The sequence below is a fragment of the Oryzias melastigma genome, linkage group LG24 (assembly GCF_002922805.2).
Source record: "Oryzias melastigma strain HK-1 linkage group LG24, ASM292280v2, whole genome shotgun sequence".
Taxonomy (NCBI): domain Eukaryota; kingdom Metazoa; phylum Chordata; class Actinopteri; order Beloniformes; family Adrianichthyidae; genus Oryzias; species Oryzias melastigma.
Window position 1 is genome coordinate 15509284 of NC_050535.1, and position 18896 is coordinate 15528179.

The following is an 18896-nucleotide window of genomic DNA, read 5'->3' on the forward strand; positions in this document are numbered from 1 at the left end:
GTTCCCCAACAAAAGAGCTGAGAGAGGTGGCCTGGGTGAAAGGGAATAATGTGTGAAGCTTCTGTGTTTACCAAAGTGAACTGCTGGGTTTGTGAAGCACATTCATGTTTGTGTTCCTTTCACCGGCTTGGTGTGCCTTTGTGTTAGCACATTCATTTTCTAAAACTGCAGTAAACACCGATCAGAAGGTTTGTTCTTTAGAGGATCCTCTGCTGAGATCTCACTTCATCACGACCGGTGTGAAATGATGATTGCAGGTGTGTAGTGTAGAAGATTGAACTAGTACACTTCTGAATGTGTGGATGTGGATAACCTTCATTCAGCAGCAGCAGAGAGGCGCCGCGTGCACGGGAGACCTGACCACGGCCCAGACGAGCCGCTTTGACATTGTTCCATCGCTTTCTGCCACAGCAGATCACGAGTGGGGGGGTGGGCCAGGATGGGCGGGGTTTGGGTCAGGAGGGTTGAGAGGCAGTGGCGAAATCCCGAAATAATGCGCAGCTGCTGACGGGGAACATTTTCAGAGGCGATTTTGCTCGGGCTGCAGGGGGCTTTGGGTCTGCCAGACCTTTAGACCCCCAGCTTTCAGAGTCCTCTTTCGGCGCGCTGTCTTTCAGCGCTGCACCCCTTCAGAGCCGTCCACCACTTCCATTAAAAGGTATCTGCCTGACTGGCCTGGAGGGCTCACTCTCCTGTTTCCATGAGAGTTAAATGAACTAAACAAAAGACGATTAGGCAGGGACATTTTCCATGTCACTGAGAATCCATTTCAGAAAGCTCAGTGCAGCTTGAAGAAGCCGGGACTGTGTTCAGATCCAGCGAGAGGCCATCATTTTCTGATGTAATGGGTTTAATCTCAGACTGCTCCTCGTTTCTCCCCTCTGAATCCGTGCTGTAAATCAGCCGGAGCGCCGAGAGGAAAGACAAGTGTTCATGTTGGTTGTTTGGCATTTATACTGATGTCAGCAGTGAATAATGCCAGTGAAGCAGTTGCTGTTTCTCCTCCTCTGATCGTTAAAGATGCCTTTGGTTGATGACATTAGTCAGAAAACTATTCTGCAAATGAAAACAAATGCTCTTTTCTGTTAAAGTCAAAGTGAACGAGATCCAGTGGTGATGTTTAATGGATTTAAAGTGAACATTTAGACAAATCATGTCCCGTTGCCTGTGTACGTTCTGCGTTGTGTAGCATTTTCTTTTTGGTCATTTGGGTCCAATTTTCAGTATTAATTCAAGATTAGATCAACTCCTGGTTACACGTTCTGGATGTATTCATCCTATATAAGAAGCTCAGATGCTTTTACTTGCATCCCTCTGGTGGGAAGTTCTTGAACTTTTAAAGATCAGTCAATTATTGCACGAGTTGTAACAAACAATAGTTTGTGCCTCTGATGCATTATGTTGTGTAATCGATGATCCACAAGTTGTAATAGAAAACCTCTGGGATAAATGGAAAACCCTCGCACAAGTGTTACATGGTAACACTCAAACATTCACACACCGTACTGAACCCAACAGAACCAGCTGGGGGTTCAGTTCTGCCCAATGGGATCTCACAGTGAAGTAAATGATGCACACTGTGTGGGGAAACAGGGAAAGGTTTGTCCGGAGACATTGTGTTGTGAGAGGAGGAAGTGTTACAGGAGGGTCAACGTCACACAAACCAGTTACTTAAAGTATTTTAAGGCAGCACCAATCAACCTTTATCACTTTACTCAATATTTTAGTCTCTCAGGAATTACAACTACTAAATATTTTTTTTTCCATAAAGCTTTAAAAAAAATACAGTAGGTAGTTATGATTTTTTGAAATGTACGTGTTCATTTCTATGCACCAACATGATGGATGCCGGTCTACTGGTTGCATTCAAACCTTCCAGTGTAAGCATAGGTTGATGATCCTATGCTAATGAATTGCGCCATAAAGCCAAAATGGCCGGTTTGATGGTGACAGTAATGTGAAACAAATATATCTGCAGATTACAACAAGTGACAATAATTCTGACTTGGACGTGACAAAGTGCTCTTTGCTTTGTAATTCCGGATTGTCCCACTTTTGTGGGCTGTAGCTTAAGTTTGATCCCCATGGCGAGAGTATTAGCTTGATTTGTAGTATAACTTAATCAGAAGCTGGCTTTGATCTTTGCCGTGAACGACCATGCAGCCACTTCCTTTGAGTTTTTCCTGCTTGGAGGGCAAATCTGTTTGCCCTCCAACGCAGTGTAAGGGAATGCTAATCTTCTCTTTGTTTCTTGTGGAAAGCTACTTATCTGCTGCTAAGCACAGGTACCTCGGATGAATGGCTCAGTTGTGTGGATGTGTGGAGAGTGGCAGCAGCTACACAGAGCCATTCCAAGCATGCTCAGGGTGGGATAGGATCCAGCGTAATGTGACATCATATTAAAGGGTTTACTGTGCGTTTCAGTGGCTCCTTTTATTACGGATTTTGGTCTTTGTGTCGGTGCGTCCTTGGTTCCGTCCTTCTCCCAGAGCCCAGGGGAGGTGTCACTGTTCGGGATCAGCTTCTTTGGATGGCGTTTGAAACTGAATCTTTGCTATGAACGGGTTTTCAACACAGACTCTTTGTCTTTTAGTTCTCTGTCACTGTTTCACAGGTGGGCAGCTCACCTGTCACAGGTGGCACACGAACATGTTTGACTCCTAACATTTTGTTTATACTGATGGTTAATAGTGAGTATCAGTTCAGTTCAACTTTCTTTGGTGTAAATGCTTATGTTGACAGTAAATGATAAATAGCCTATACTTAAATAGTAATATTTATACATTTTTTATGGCTGGGTATCGATAATAATTTCCAGAAACAATTTGATTCAATTTTCAAGAGCCAAGATCAATTCTATTACGATTTTTTTTTTATTCTTTCAATCCACTCATTTCAATTTGATTCAATTCAGTTTTGAGTTTACACATTTATACACATTTGTTTAGAAATACATTAATAATCTACTATATGTTTGAAAATATTTATATTAACATGATCCAGTTCACATACTGTAAATGTATCAGTGAAATAATGAGATTGTTAATATCATCACACATGGGGGGGGGGCAGGGCAGGAACCAAATCTATGATCCTCCAATCAGAAGTCAACCACTCCACCTCTGCACACAGAAACCCCAATAAAATCAATTAAACTATTAAGAAGAAAGTTAGCAAGAGTTAAAACAGAAGGCAAAAGTTATTTAAACTTGTGAAAAAAATACATATAGGCATCACAGAACTGATAAGTAGAATTGTTTTGGTTTGAGTCCAGGTCTTGGTTTGGCTGGATGTCCTTATGTTGAGTCCCCTATCACAGGTAGCAACTACAATATTACAATAATAATAATAATACAAGAGTTTAAAACTTGAAAAAAATAAAGCATCTGTTTTTCTCCTGTTTTATATTCGGGTAAACAAGGTTGTCATCAGCATACTCTTGTTTTTATCCAACAGAAGCTTATGTACACAAATGAAAGTACTAAGTTTCATGTTGAGGACTGGCTTGATCAACTCCAGCATTTGTAAAAGATGCTTTATCCACATGCTACATATTATGAAGTGTCCCTTAACTCTAAAGCTATTAAAGTGCTGAAGATGAAAAAAGTGGTCACTGGTGTGAAAAGCTTACTTTAGATGTAGGTGTACAGTCAGCCAAGAAGAAGTGAAAACAATAATGAAACAAAACTTTGGATTTGAGTTAAGAGAATAGCAGTTAAGATACACAAAAAATGAAAGCCAATGCACAACAAAAAGGGAGCTGCCTTAAGGCTTTCAATGATCTTTTGTAGCTGTAAAACTCTTCACCCACAGATAGGATAAATTGAGCCATCACTAGTTTTTAAAGCAGAAGGAAAAGTCCACTTTTACTCCTTGTATGTCCTGCTCTGAAATGACTAAATAAAGAGATGTACAGCCTCCTGTACTGCAGGGGAAAGCACCACAGGGTTTAGTCTATAAAAAAGATGCAGCCATAGTTCAGTGTGGATAAAAAGCCAGTAAACAGAGCCTGATGAATGTCCACACCGAGGCCTAGTATTTATTGAGGCAAAGAACATAAGTCACATCTAATCAGAGCAATGCACGCAGGCCCTGGGCAACATTAATGCATAAGAAATAAGCTCTGTGTGAGCTATTGACGTCCCTCTGTAGTCATAGCACACGGTCACGCTCCTAATCGTACGCCCAAAAGTAAATCTGAGAAACATAAAGTAGGACTTGGGTTTTTAAATATCATTTCATGCTTGTCAGAACATCCAGCGAGATGTCTTGAAACAGCTGACGCAGAGTGTTTATGACAGCATTAGTATCGGGTTACAGAGTGACCGAAGTGATCAGACGAGTTAAAAGGATGGATCGCCCCTTTTTTCTCAGGTGGCTAATGATTTTCATTTGGTTCAGCTCCGGCTTGTGCAGCTGCTTGGGTGTGGAGAACAGACTGACCTGCCAAAAGGAAAAGAATTGAGCTGCCTGCCCCCCGTTAACTCCCCTTTCCTCCCACTCGCCAAGTAAAATGTCAGGCTCTCCTCTGGAGTGCTATCTGACCACAGGTTTAAGGTCTGATTACCAAATATTCTTGACCAATTTAGCTAATTCACTGAGCACTTTTGAACTCACATTTTGATAAGAGACCCTTTTACAATCAGAGAGTTATCACTTAAAAGCTTCTATCACTTTTGAGACTTTTCCCAAATTAGCTCAGGCACAATAAGCCCTTCGAGTTTTTGAGTAGGCTCCTTATTGCCACTGTTCAGCTTTGCTTTCTAAAAACTTTGGTCTCCTTTCTATAAATGGGAAACATCTGCAATAAGGATGCCTTGTGTATCGGTAGTCGTCATTTAGTCTTCACCCCACGCTCTTCATCTGCTGTAACTGATCAGCTGGCAGCACATGTTTGAAAAATCAAGGAAGGTATTGATTTCAGTAGTCTTAAACAGATGTAGGAGTTAATATCATGAGAAAAAGAAGAAATGCAGACGGAAAGTGTAGGTGATGGGATTCAAGCTGTCTGAAGACTTATCTAGTGAGCACTTTATTTAAGGCAATGAGTTAGAACTAACAGAACTAGAAAAGTTCCGTTACCTGCAATAATGCTAGTGTGAATACTTTGTGCTGACAGTGGTCGCTGAAGACGCTAAAGGCATTTATTTTAATTGCTGAATTAAGTCATGAACGTGTCAAACATTTTGATACAAAACTTTCATAATTTGCAGAAAGTGCACAAAGAATTTGAAGAATTTCATGAAAAAAGCACAACATTGCTAAAATATTAGCTTAATTCCAAATTATTAAAAAAAAAACCCCAGCAGCTAAAAAAGCTAAGACTTTACTAAAATATTAGCTGAAAATCCTCAGTAGATGCCACCTTAGCCAAAAAAGCTAACACCTTACTAAAATGTTAGCTTAACTCAGAATTAGCCCAAAAAACCCCAGTAGATGTCAAATTAGCCAAGAAAGCTAGCGTGTTGCTAAATTACTACCTTAGCTCAGAATTAGCCCAGAAAACCTAATTAGATACCAACCTAGTCAATAAAGCTAGCATGTTGTTTAAATACTAGCTTAACTCCATAGTAGCCTAAAAACCTCAATAGATGGGAAACTAGCCAAAATTGTCAGCATGTTACTAAAATACTAGGGTAACTCCATACGAGCACAAAATACCTCATTAGATGCCAAATTAGCCGAAAGCGTTAGCATGGTGCTAAAATATTAGCTAAACTCAAAATTAGCCTTAACAACCTCAGTAGCATTAATGTCCTGAACATGCAGAACACTTTGATAGCAAACCTGCATAATTTGCAGAAAGTACAAAAAATATTTAAAGAAATGTGTGAAAAAAATCGCAAAGTTTAAATAATTGCATACAATTTCAATAATTTGGTAAAGTGAAAAAAAAAAATACCTGACTAAAAGTTAAAAGCATGAATGTTCTGCACATGCTGAGTGTTTTTAATTACATAAATTGCATAAATGTGAAACATTTTCTATCAATTTTCAATGGGGCTGAAAAATCACATAAATTGCATGAAATCTTAAAAACAATAAAACATACTAAAAGTACAAGCAGGAAAGTTCTTAATGAGCTGAACGTTTTTATACCAAGAATGCCAAAATTTCTGAAAGTGTGATTGAGTTTTTACTAATCAAAAAGCGTAGGGAAGAATAAATAAGGAATAATAATAAAGAGAAAAAGGATCACTATAGTGTGAATGCCTACACACAATAAACCGTTTCCTTGATCGCTTTCGAACCGTTCCACCTGGTATTCATCAGCATCCAGCCTGCATGTTGGTCCTGTCGGCCGCCCTCCTCCCTCCGCCTCTTTTATCACTCTAATGGGGTGCTATCTCCAGCCTGGTCTGTGCAGCCACGCTCAGCTCCCTCCAGCACACATTCCTTCCCCATCCATCCCGACACTCGGGCGGATTTAACACATAATCAGGCCGGACGGGAGGGCAGCCGGAGGAGAGGGGTGAGGAGGCCCGGCCTTGACAGGACTCATCATGTGAGGACCGCGGAGACGGAGAGAACCACTCCAGACGCTCTCACTTTGGCCTTGGCAGTCTGCAGAAAACAAAGGGAATCTCCCACATTCCCTTAGACTGCTTTTATCCTCATAAACAGCAATATTAAGACAGATGAGGGGAAATTCAATATCCTAGATGTCCTGCGTGGACCATTTGGGTCCCTCTGTGCTCAGCAGCAATCAGGATTTAAACCTTGATTGGATTTGTGGCTTGTAAGCAAATAAGGAGGGTTAGTTTTCAGTTCCTCACAGAGGCAGGGTGTCATTTGATTTTCTTCCTTTGGTGCTGGCGCCAGTATACAATCTGGGTTTTTGGTGTCCAGACCTTTTTTTTTAACCTTTAGTTCACATTCTGCTATTCACATCGAGTTGACCAATATAGTTTATGAGACCAGCATGAACCGCGTGCAGCTTCTGCACAGATGTAAGCATGTACAATATTTATTCAGTCATACATTGTCAAAAAGTCGGATCTAAACCATACTTCAATCCAAATTTCAATATGGTCAATTAGATTCTGTGTTTTAATACGACCCTATTGAAATATTTTACCATTTTTGGGTTCTATTATGACGTTGTTACTCAAATTTGTGTTTTGAAATCTTACAAGAGAGAGTAATCTTCACAAAACCCTGCTAACTTCTTCCTGCTTGATCAAAGTAGCTGGAAGAATAAGGAAGGGTACGTCCCCGTGAATGTTTCTACTGTCACTCAGCTGATCTGTATGCAACACTGAGCTAATTCTTTTTCCATGAAATTGGCTTTTGTTTTGTTTTGACCCTATTTAGACTCATTATTCCCTTTTCTCTGCTTCTTTTTCATTTATTTTTTTAAGATTCTCAATTAATTTGTTCTTAATGGCTAGAGACAACATTCAATGAGTAGACATGCCAAATAGGGTGCCATTTTATCCAATAGTAGCCTGTTATTTTAATGGACCCTAATTAAAGAAGAAAAGAGATTACAAGAAAAAAATCAAACCACCCAGCCAGCAAGGCCAGATGGGCCCCATATGGTTTAATAGTGGGCCAAAAATGTGGGTCACAAATGGGTTTGTTCACAGCTTCTGTGGTGGCCCCACCTGTGTTTGCCCACATTAGCTTAAGTGGACACTCAGTGGCTTGGCTCGCTACGCTAGCCAGCCACCCTGTGTACAGTAGAGCTCACTAGCTCGCTACAGCGGAGCTCGCTACAGCAGAGCTCGCTTGCTTGCTACGCGTCCACTGGAAGGCTGGCTAGTGTAGAGAGCAACCCACTGTGTGTCCACTTAAGCTAATGTGGGCAAACACAGGTGGGGCCACCACAGAAACTGTGGATACACCCATTGAGGCCCACATTTTCTGCCCACTTTTAAACCAAATGGGGCCCACTTGGCCTTGCTGGCTGGGTGTGGAGGGCTTAGGAACAAAACGGTTTCATTTAAATTTGCTGTTTAAGGAGATTTTGTTCACCTTTTTGACACACCCCATCTGGGGTCACCACAGTGTGTCAGTTTTCACAGATCTGCATATTTAGTTTTGGTCGAGAGATTTAGGTCGGATGTCCCTCCCGACACAACCCTGTATTTTATCTGGGCTGGGGACCAGCAAAGGGAGACCTAGACTACGTATTAGGAAGTAGAATAAAGGCTTTTTTCTAGGGCCCAACACCTGATTCATTGCACCCCCTGTGTTTCCCTGTGAAATGACCATGTATCAGTCCCGTGTGAGCCACCCAGATGCTGTCTTTAAGGAGATTAATATTTGCGTCTTTGCGTTTCTTTAAGCGGAACTTGTTCCCAAAACAAGAACAGTTTCTTCAGTTCTATGGAACCGGTTCGGTTTGGTTACTACAGACTTAATAGTAAAATAAAATGAAAATGCAAAATCTGTTTGAAGGCTGTTGCTACCAAAAGTGGGAGTCGAATTAGTTTTAGCACCTGAAACAAAGACTGTTGAGTGTGAGAAGTGCTGCTTTCTATGAGATGCTCAAGCTAGCGTCAGCTCAGAAAACACCTGCTGTATTGTTCTACAAACATTTTTACAGCTTGTATTTAGTTGCACTTTAGCTTCAGGCCAACTTTCAAATGAGATGTTAAAATAAAATAATTTTCCAAAGTTTATTTTCCTTTTTTTTAAAGATATCGCTCATCTCTAGGTCAAAGTAAAAAGATAATTTTTTTGGCCAAGAAAAACAGGCTTCATTTCTATGACTTTACAATTCATTCTACTTTCTAAACTTTTGAGTCATTTCTCTAAAACTGAGATTTGAAGAGCATTTGTGTTGGATTTTGAGCCGTGCTTGAGGATTGTTAATGTTTTCTGTAATCATTGCATAGAGATACACTAAATCCTAAAAGCTGGAATTAACCCAAAAATGCCAAGACACTGAGCTCAGACAAAAAGAAAATAAACAGTCGTAGCAAATATGTAGAAATCTTTTGTTTGTGTTTGAGTGTCTGCAGAAGATAAGGGCTTTTTGTTTTACTCCTGGGTTTCCATTGAAGCCTCACGAGAGTGTGTGGTTATCACCGGACCTTCACTTTCTCAGCCTTCTTGTCTTCTGTCTGTTAAATTGCTGACGTCTCAGAATGACCACTGAGCAGTCATTACAGATGCTCTCTTTGAGTTGGTTAGAGTGCGAGGCTCTCAGTTTAACTTCTGAGCTGACTGTGTCATAAATAGGCCCGCTGTTATGTTTGGTCCAGGGCGTCTTTAACAGGTCCCTCGTCAACAAGCAAGCCTGCAGTCGACCTTTATCTCTGCAAGAAAAGCCGACGCAAAAAAAATCAATCTCCTCAGAAGAGTCTGAAACACTTTTCCAGTGGAGCAGACTGTTTGCCAAAGTCCCTGTGAGCAGCAGAGTTTGGTTTTTGTTTTTACATGCTCTTGTGTCAAAGTTTGTCGCTAAGGTGTCAGTCATCTTGTCAGTTCAGAGAGCGACTGGGTGAACATATTTGTCGTAATTGCCTGTGTTGCTGCAGGGAAAGATGACAAAGGAGCTCTCACTCACTATCATCTCCTCTGAGAGCCTCTCTTCAGCATCTGGTGCGGGGAAAGACGAGTCGCCAGCAGTGCGTCAGGGTGCTGCTGCAGGGACTGGAATGCCGGGCCGGGACGGCTCTGTTTGTACTTGTCACTCAATGCACTGCCAGTGGTGGTGAGAGCTGCAGAAACACTTTGCTGCCCGTGTCATACAGATGTTCCATTTTTGAGACTTCATTTGCCGCCTTGTTGGCTCTGTAAACATTTCCGGGTGCCAAACCCAGCCGGGCGCTCTGGTAAACACACCTTGAGTCAAAAAACATGATGGAGACTGGCTTAAGAAAAAGGGCAAGCATGACTTACAAAAACCAGGCATCAGAGATTAATTTTTTTTCTTCTTCTCTCTTGGTTGCATGCAAAGGAATAGGGGGAACACGTCAACAATAAAGCTCAGTGGAACAACAGGCGCAGGCAGTCAGACAGGTTGCAAAGTGGCAGCAAAGAGCATTTAAAGCAGATTAGGGAGTTTTGCATTTTGACTTGAATGCAGGATAAGGCCATTACTGTTTGAGGAGAAAGCCCTCTTGGTGTGACTGTGATTATTTTTTCACATGGTCTCTAACAATTTGCTGTGATAGGCTCTTTAAAAGATTTTTATGTACCAGCTGAACAAAGCGAGGAATAAAGAGCTCCACTTCTGCGTTACCCAATGCAAATGGAATCGAAGAGGTCACATTTCAAAGAGAGAGCTGAAAAATGTTTCCTACATTTTTTTATTTTATTTTCAATGCCGCTTTTACACAAGAATGCAAAAAACAGTAGTGTCACATTGACTTAGATAAGGCACATTGAGTCACACTGGAACCTCTGGGCCTCCTCTGGTCCACACCAGATAGTCAATTCTTTTGGAAGGTTTGGAAGCTCATCAGAACTCTCAACTCAAATAAGTGAACCATGTGGTTGACGGGAAAAGTATCTGATTTGAAAAACTGATCACGGTTAGACTTGGGATGTGAATGCACACACACTTTACATGAACCACAGACTGATGCAACTAAACAGTGAAGATTGGAGAGACAGCAGACACTGCAAACAGCTCTGACCTGTTTTCGATGGCTCGCATGACTCAAATCTCGTGGGTCGTGACTCAAATCTCGTGACTCACGACTCAAATGTCATGGGTCGCAACTCAAATCTCGTGAGGCACGACTCAAATCTCGTGAGGCACGACTCAAATCTCTGGGTCGTGGCTCAAATCTCGTGGGTCACGACTCAAATCTCGTGGGTCACGACTCAAATCTCGTGGGTCACCACTCAAATCTCATGGGTTGTGACTCAAATCTCATGAGGCACGACTCAAATCTCGTGGGTCGTGGCTCAAATCTTGTGAGTCACCACTCAAACCTCATGGGTCACCACTCAAATCTCGTGGGTATTGAGACTTGGTCGCCATTTAGACTTGGAGCATAAATAAGATCCGTTAAAAAAAAAGGAACCGAGTGAGGAACGGAAGAAGGGAACTCTCGCTTAGAAACAATCCAAGGTTCGTCTTGTTTTTTAATTAAAACCCAACCCCATTTTTTTTTTTTTTTCAAATCAGGGTCTGAATAAAGTCTCATGACTCTGAGTTTAAACTACCTGTGACAGCTCGTCAACTCCAATCCAAATTCCGTCGAGTGCATAGAGCCTCTCCTGCCGCATGTGCACTCATTTTATCAACAAAACTCGCATTACTGAGAGCAAGGGGATAACATTATGAGATAAAAGAAATCCACCATGTCAACATGTGCTCCAATGTTCAATTTATGGGGCGTCGGCAACCTTTAACAGTAAATGAACCGTTTGGGCTCTTTTTCTGCTGATCAAAACCTAGAAGGAGCTGTATTGTCTTATTTTAGCCTTTAGGAAATTTGGATTTGCATAACTTTCTGTTTTTTAATAATAATATGAATTGTTCCTATTTTTTGGCACAAACAAAAGCAAAAATATTAAAGGAACCTAGCATCTCTCAGAATGTGATTTTTTTTTATTATTTTTTTATAACCAATGTTGTGCTGCATAAAACAATATGTGCTTTTAACTCATAAAAGATCAAACTTTTTACCAAAGTTTTTCTTACATATAAAATCTGTTCATTCTGGAGGTAGAGTTGATCAAACAAGACGTCTTCAGGTCAACAGGATGTAAAAACCTACATAGTTTATCATCTATGTGAACCTCAGACATCAGTTTATACATTTAACTAATATAAATTAAATCATGCTAATTAGGTCATCCTTACTTTAAAGAATTGCTATTTTATATTTATTTTCTTTATTTTTTATATTTTTCCCCTCTTTGTCCTCAGCAGTCTTACTTCTGGGTTTGGTTATTTTAGTTTGGGGTTGGATCATGGTAGTCTTAGTTTTCCGGATTTGTTTATTTGTTTTCTTTAGGTAGTTTTGGTTTGGCAGCCATTATCAGGAGCTGCTGACTCTTACGGTCGACATGCTGGGTCAGCAGTCTCCCAGATTTGAGTCAGGTGAGCCACCTGAAATAGGTCAGAGCTGTTTGCAGCTCCTACCCCTGCTGGAAGATTTTGAATTGTCAGTCTCAACAATTCCAGTCCATGGCGCATACCATCTCTCGTTGGTTAAGGTGGTGCAGTGAGGGAGTGCAGAGGACACCAACAACTGAACGGTCAAGAGCTCAGGGTTGGATCCAGTCAGTTTACAGAAACTCTTTCTTCAGTGTTTGTATGTGGCTTTATTTTAGTTATCAGACACCGTGATTGGACCTGACTTCGTTTGCTGCTTGCTTCATATTATCGCTCATCAGAGCTGTACATGAAGCACGAAGAAGCTAAATGTGATGAGGAAGCTCTCAATAAGTTTGCAAAGACATTTTGCGCCGTCAGCAATGAGGCTCACAGTCTCCTTGTGGGTCTGTTTTCAATTATGGCCTCATAACGGTAAAGATTAAAGATAAAACCAGCAGGTTTCTCCTCCTGGAAGGAAAAGGTCTTGTTTCACGAGGCTGCGGCAACACGATAAATGGAGAATGACAGGACTTTCATGTCACTGAAACGGAGATACTCCAACCTCCACCACAAGAACTCTGATTCTTCTGTTTGGGATCCATCAAAAAGAGGTGGCAACTTAAGGAAATAAAGAGGAAAAACAAGCCAGGAGGAAAATCACACATCATTGCTCAGGAGGGAGTGATGAATTCCTGTTTAGGAAATCATGCGGGTGAATGACATTTGACCATTCGTCGAGAGATTCATTGTGGATCAGACCTATCAAAGATGCACAACAAGTGAGTGCAGTTCAAGAGTACAAGTCCTGCACTGCTATCTCTGTATGCAGGCGCAGATACATCTTTTGTGATTAATCATATCAGCAGCCTGGAGCCTCTTTATGCACGTGGTTAAAGGTGAAACTCTCTGATCCATGTTCTTATGCCAAAGCTTATCTGTGCTTGGGTAGTTTCCTCTCAAAGATCTTCTAGAAATGTCATCAGATTAAAAGCAGTTGTTACTTTCCTCCTGGGCCGTTGCAGTCGTATGAGATTCCTGGTGCGGTTGCAGGTTGAGTCAAACGCGGCGGCTGCCAGATGACAGCATGGTGGTTTGTTCTGTCTTGTCTTCTTTGTGGTGGAAACTCGGGTGCAACGCTTTCAGACCGTGTTTGCAAAAGGACGCGACTTTCCTGCAGACATTTACAGACTGAGATTATCAGTGACGAGGACTCAGTCAGAGAGGTACACCAACATCTGACAAGTTTTGGAATTGAAATGTTTTTGCTACTTTTTAACATTTAAAAACAGATCCAGTAACTTTTAAAAGCTAAAATAATTTCTCCTGTTAATAAACATCAGAGTTTATTGTATGTTTTTACATCCCAGTGCACAGAAATGGAGACGTTTGTTGACAAACACCAGAATGGCACATACACGATGTAATAAATGACGTTCTGCACATATGAAGGGCAATGGCAGCATTTCTCAACGATTCCACATCAACTTACCTTTTGTTTTGTTTGCATTTGCCAAAAACTTTAGGAGCAGAAGTTCTGGTTGTATAGCCAGCAGTGGAGCAGATTTGTTTCTGGTGAGTGTGTTGGACTCCACCCGCGGTCCTTTTTCCTGGTTTTGTTCTCCTGCTGTGGTGGAGGAGTTTAGGGGTTTACTCACAGCACGCCAGTTGGGGCGTTCCAGAGTCCACCTCCTTCAATTAGGTCTTTTGGCTGCTTCTGTATTTGTCGTTGTGATCTTTAATATGTTTTACATTGAGGGATTTGTGGGTGTGATTTGCTCTTCAGGGCCACCCTACTTTGGTACTTGGTACATCGGTACTTTACTTTCCTAAGTGCCCCAAATACAAATATAAAAATTTGTATAACATTGTTGTTATTATGTCTTCTGATGTAAATAAACATGTGAAGCACTCTACAGTCAGTCTAGTTTGGACGATACAAACTGACAAAATCAGAAGCATGCATACATTTTCTGAATTTTTTATTTCAGCTTCTACAACTACAATCATATATGTTTTCAGTTATGAAAGGGCTCCTTGTCCTGTGGATTTGTTATACAGAGCAAATTACACTCGGTTAAGTCAAGGCGCTTTACTACTTTAACTGTTCCTCACTTTTTAATCCAGCTTTGGTTACCAGGAACAAATTCTTAAAGCGGCCATACCATAAAAAATCGACTTTTTGAGCTTTTAAGTGCATTATACTGTTCATTCCTCACTACAAAGAACCCCAAAGTGGTATTTTGATCCGTTCACTCATTTCTGAGTAATCCTTTAAAAAGATGCAGTCTCTCACATACCCATGAAAACCAGCGGGTCCTCACGTGCTGACGTCACCGAGTGAGACCGCCCCCTCCAGGAAGAGTCTGCTCCACCCCCAGGCTAACACCAACATTTTCTGTGCAAAGCTAGCAGCTCGTGATCAGCTAGCTTCACGAGCCCCGCCCCCTCCGACTCGTGCACAGCAGACTTCGGTTGTCTGTGTTGTGAGTTTGTGCAGATGGCCAAAAAACTCTCATTCTTTAATTTTCAAGAATGAACGTATGGTGCCACAGGAGCTTATGGGCTGGTGAGAAATCTACACATGTTGAGATGAATCCTAAATGTATTCAATGGTGCAAGCAGACGGGGATATTAGGAAGACGGCAGGAGAAAGGGAGCAGACTATTTACTGGAGGAAAAAGCGACAAAATGAACCCATTAGCATCACCAAATTTTGGGTATAATTGCCCGAGCTGCTCTGTATGTGGGCCTACATCAGTATTTTAAAAAATGTTCCCCTCATTTTTTCGTGGGTGACACGTCAGCTCTAGGAGTACATCAGGAAGTGGGTGGAGCTATCAGGGACCGAAAGGCGGAGCCTCAGAGATTAAGTCGTTTTATGTCCGGGGATAAAAAAAGTTAACAAAAATACCTCATATTTAATAAATCATTTGTTTTTTAGTGTTACGTAAATCATTTACATGGATATAGTTTACTCTGAAAGATTGAAGAAAATCATGGTATGGATCATGGTATGGAAGCTGGTCTGAGAAAAGCCCCTGTAAACTAGAAAAGTTGCATTACCTGCAACAATGTTGGTGTGAATGCTTTTTGCTGAAAGTAGTCACTGAAGATGCTGAAGCTTTTGTTGAAAATGATGATGTCATTTACTTTATTTGCTGATGGGATTTACTGAAAATGCTAAAGGTATTTGCAAAATGTTAAATTTGCTAAAAGACTGGAAAGTTTTCTAGAGAACTATAGAAAATGCTAAAGTTGACCAAAATTTCAGAAACATTTGTAGTAAATTTGCTTAAAAATCCTGATACCTGCTAATTTTGCTTAAATATGAACTAAACTCCAAATTAGACCCCGAAAAACCTCAGTAGATGCCATATTAGCCATAAAATCTAGCTCGTTGCTTAAATACAAGCTAATCTCCAGTCTAATCTCAAATTTCTCAGTAAACTAAATTAGTCAAAAACTTTAGCATGTTGCTAAAATAGAAGCTGAACTCTAAATTAGCCTAAAACCCCCAGTAGATAACACATTTAATAGAAACATTAGCATTTTGCTAGAATATTAGCTTTTGTAAATTACTATAAAAGATGAAAACATAGCCAATAAATATATTTAAAGGCTTGTTGCAGTAATTTCTGAACGAGCTGAATCTCTGATACCAAGATAGCTGAAATCGCTGAACGTGTGTTTGAGTTTTACATGCTGAAAATCAGGAGCAGGAGAATCACTATAGTATGATTACTAAACATTCGCACTACAAAGAACTTGACAGTTTGAAACATGTTTAGACATTTTTTACAAAGGTTTTTTTTTATTTTTTGCGATGTCGGTTTGTTAATATTTTTCAGGCTGTTTTTTTTTTTTTTGTTACTTTCGAGATGGCAGTGATCAGAAGTAAGGTCGGTCCAAATGAAATAAATCTGCAGCTGCTATTGTTCCTTGTAAGCACTTTTTTTGTTCTTTTAATGTTTTCCTTCAGGTTTTTCTTTTCCTTTTCTGTTGATTGAAGCAGTAACAAAAGCAAATGAATGCGATCACCTCAGGCTTGGGAAAATGAGTCTTGTTGCTTTTTCGCAGGTGAAACATTTGCAGGTTAATCAGAACTCTTAAGTGCTTTTTAATTGCTATTGAAACTAGATTCTGCAGAAAACAGCGAACCAGACGTCTGACCAAAGTTGTTGTACTTTGTCTCCACAGCTTGTGGTCGTGGTTTCTACAAGTCGTCCTCCCAGGACCTGCAGTGCTCTCGCTGCCCAGCACACAGCTTCAACGACCGGGAGGGATCGTGGCGCTGCGACTGCGAGGACGGCTACTACCGCGCGCTCTCTGATCCTCCGTCTGTGGCGTGTACACGTAAGTCTGCCGTGCTGCTGGGTAAACAGGGGAAAACAAGCGTCTCCAGAGCGGGTTAGTCATCCTGCAGTGGCCTCATGAAAGCCCCAGATGTGCTCCTGAGCGTTGCTCTGCCTCCCGGTGTGTCATCATAATTAGGCTTGCAGGCTCGGGTGTCTGTTTTCCGTCTTTGCTGGTTGCTAATGATGAGAGGAGCAATTTGCCATTTCCCGTCTGAAAGATTGCAATTTGAGTCAGCAGTGGCAGCAGACGCAGCAGCCCTCCTTTGTCCTGGGCGGTGGAGCAGGCCAGTCACAGCCATTGATGGCTTATTTACACAGGATGGGGGGCTGGTCTGCATGGCTTGGGCTTGTTTGCTTCCAAAGACCTTTCTTAAACATGTTTATTTCAAAAGGCTGCTGGTTTATTTATTGTTTCTTACTTGTCAGCCACTGTTCACCTGCTTTATCTCTGCAGGCAAACAGGAGCCTGAAAACCAAATCTGTGCAGCTTCTCTCTGCTCACGGCGCATCACAGGACTCCAGTGTTTTAGTTGCATCCCGATTTGGGTTTCATGCACTTATAAAAAAACATTTCATGTATTTCAAATGCAGCTTTATTATCTGCTGATAATACATTGCTGCATATGCATGCAGTGTGCGGTCCGTGCGCTTCTTTTTCTCAGTTCACACAAACTAGGCCAAGTCAGAATCCCTGATGTGTTTGTGACTGCAGGAAATATTACGCAAGGAAAAAGTTGGATTTTGAGTCATTGCTCCAGCTTGTCTTTGCATCACATTTACAAACCAATGATAGAACTTCACCTATCAGACCGTCAGCTGGAATTTTGAAACTCCACATTACATTTTTGGGGTTTTCTGTTTTGTTAATCTTTGTCGTTTGTTATTCTGAGTGAAGCTTTCAAAAGAAAGCTTAAGACTAAAATAAATTTAAAGTACCCCTATGGTGAAAATCCTGTTGTTTGAGTTTTTAACATGTCTTTGTGTCATTTTTCTTCTGAAAGAGAACAAATGTAATAAGAAATCATTTAGTTTTTTCATTTCCGAGTATTTCTCCTTTTAAATCAATCAAAGTGTCTTGGACAGACTCTGTTTGAATGAATGATCTTCTTTCCATCAACAGCTCTGCTGCACATGCACTAAACCCTCATCTGTTCCTAGTGTCTAGTTCAGGTTCTGGAGAAGAGAAGATGGTATCTTCACATTGACTGCAGTCAAATGAGCCGCCGTTCACATTTCTGTGGTCAAATCAGCATCACTGGATTTTTGGTGTGAGTTTCATCCAATACTTACGGTAGCAGGACTGAGAACGCTGGAAAATCTCCACCAGACTCCACGGAGCTTCTTGATGTGACCACGGAAATGTGAACGGCGGCTCATTTGACCGCAGTTGGAAAGGATTGTAAATCAATGAAAGAGCATTTTGATGTTAGCTTTGATTATTTTATCAAGAACTCTGAGAAACCAATGATTGAATGTATTGAAAAAAGTATTTTTAAGACATTTAGGTTGAGAGATTTTGGTTAAAAACTTCATAATCATAGTTAAAACACTACTGAGAACATTCTTTTTAGATACTAAAAATGGTCATGGGGGACTTTTAACTTGATGAATACTATTATGTGTATATTATATTTTAAAATGTAGGATTTTCTTGTGGCTAAGATGGTTTTGTAAAAGACAGGATTCTAAGGAACATCCATGTCATATTTGCTGCTCACACCACAAAGTGCACGATTATTTAGAAAAGCGGCTCCACTATGAGACCTGTGTTAAAAAGAGAGATCAATTCCTCCCTCCAGAGATGATTGCAGTTAAAACTATACTATCAGTACTTGCTTTTCCTTTCCTTTTATTTTGTGGGTATTTTAAGGATAAGATATTGCTTAAGCTGGCCACCTGGTATTTGAGATCTTCTGGCTTTAGGGCCTTTCTTCACGTTGTCCTGATGTTGTTTGTACTTGCAGGTTCCTGCAGTCATGACATTATGTTGAGGATATTTCATGTTCAATCCTTTCTTGGCACAATGTTTCCAAATTCTGAAAAGGTTTACAGCTAAACTTGCCTGAAGTCAAAGCTGTGCTTCTAGCATTGTTACACATCATTCAAAAGCATTGTGGCTGCAGTAACATCTGTGTCTCACCTGGAATAGTTCACTATTATTTCATACTTTGTTTCACTGCAGAGTAAATATTTCTTTTCACTCTGCTGTGTATCTGTTAACCGAGCTTAGGTCCAGACTTTTTTTTGCAAATCTTTCCTCTTTGCAAAAGAGCAAGTTTTATGGATAACTGTGTGAATGTTTTAAAGCATTCATACAGTAGTGATTCTGTTTCTCTTTATTATTATTCCGTATTTATTCTTCCAAGCATTTTTTGATTCACAAAAACTCAATCACACTTTCAGCAATTTCTGAAATCTTAGTACCAAAACATTCAGCTCGTTCAGGACATTCCTGCTTGTACTTTTGGTATTTGTACATTTTATGTTTTTTAAGATATTACATAATTTGTGATTTTTATTTTTATTTATTTATT

General features: G+C 40.6%; 1 protein-coding gene across 4 annotated transcripts in view; it reads left to right on the forward strand.

Annotated features, from left to right (window-relative positions):
- The window catches only part of epha7 (eph receptor A7), a 123666-nt gene that overhangs the window by 13840 nt on the left and 90930 nt on the right, over nt 1-18896 (forward strand). For all 4 annotated transcript variants that reach the window (XM_024291028.2, XM_024291029.2, XM_024291031.2 and 1 more), the window contains exon 4: nt 16205-16360. In XM_024291028.2, coding sequence (XP_024146796.1) covers nt 16205-16360 — 156 coding nt within the window. The remainder of the gene's footprint in view (nt 1-16204; nt 16361-18896) is intronic.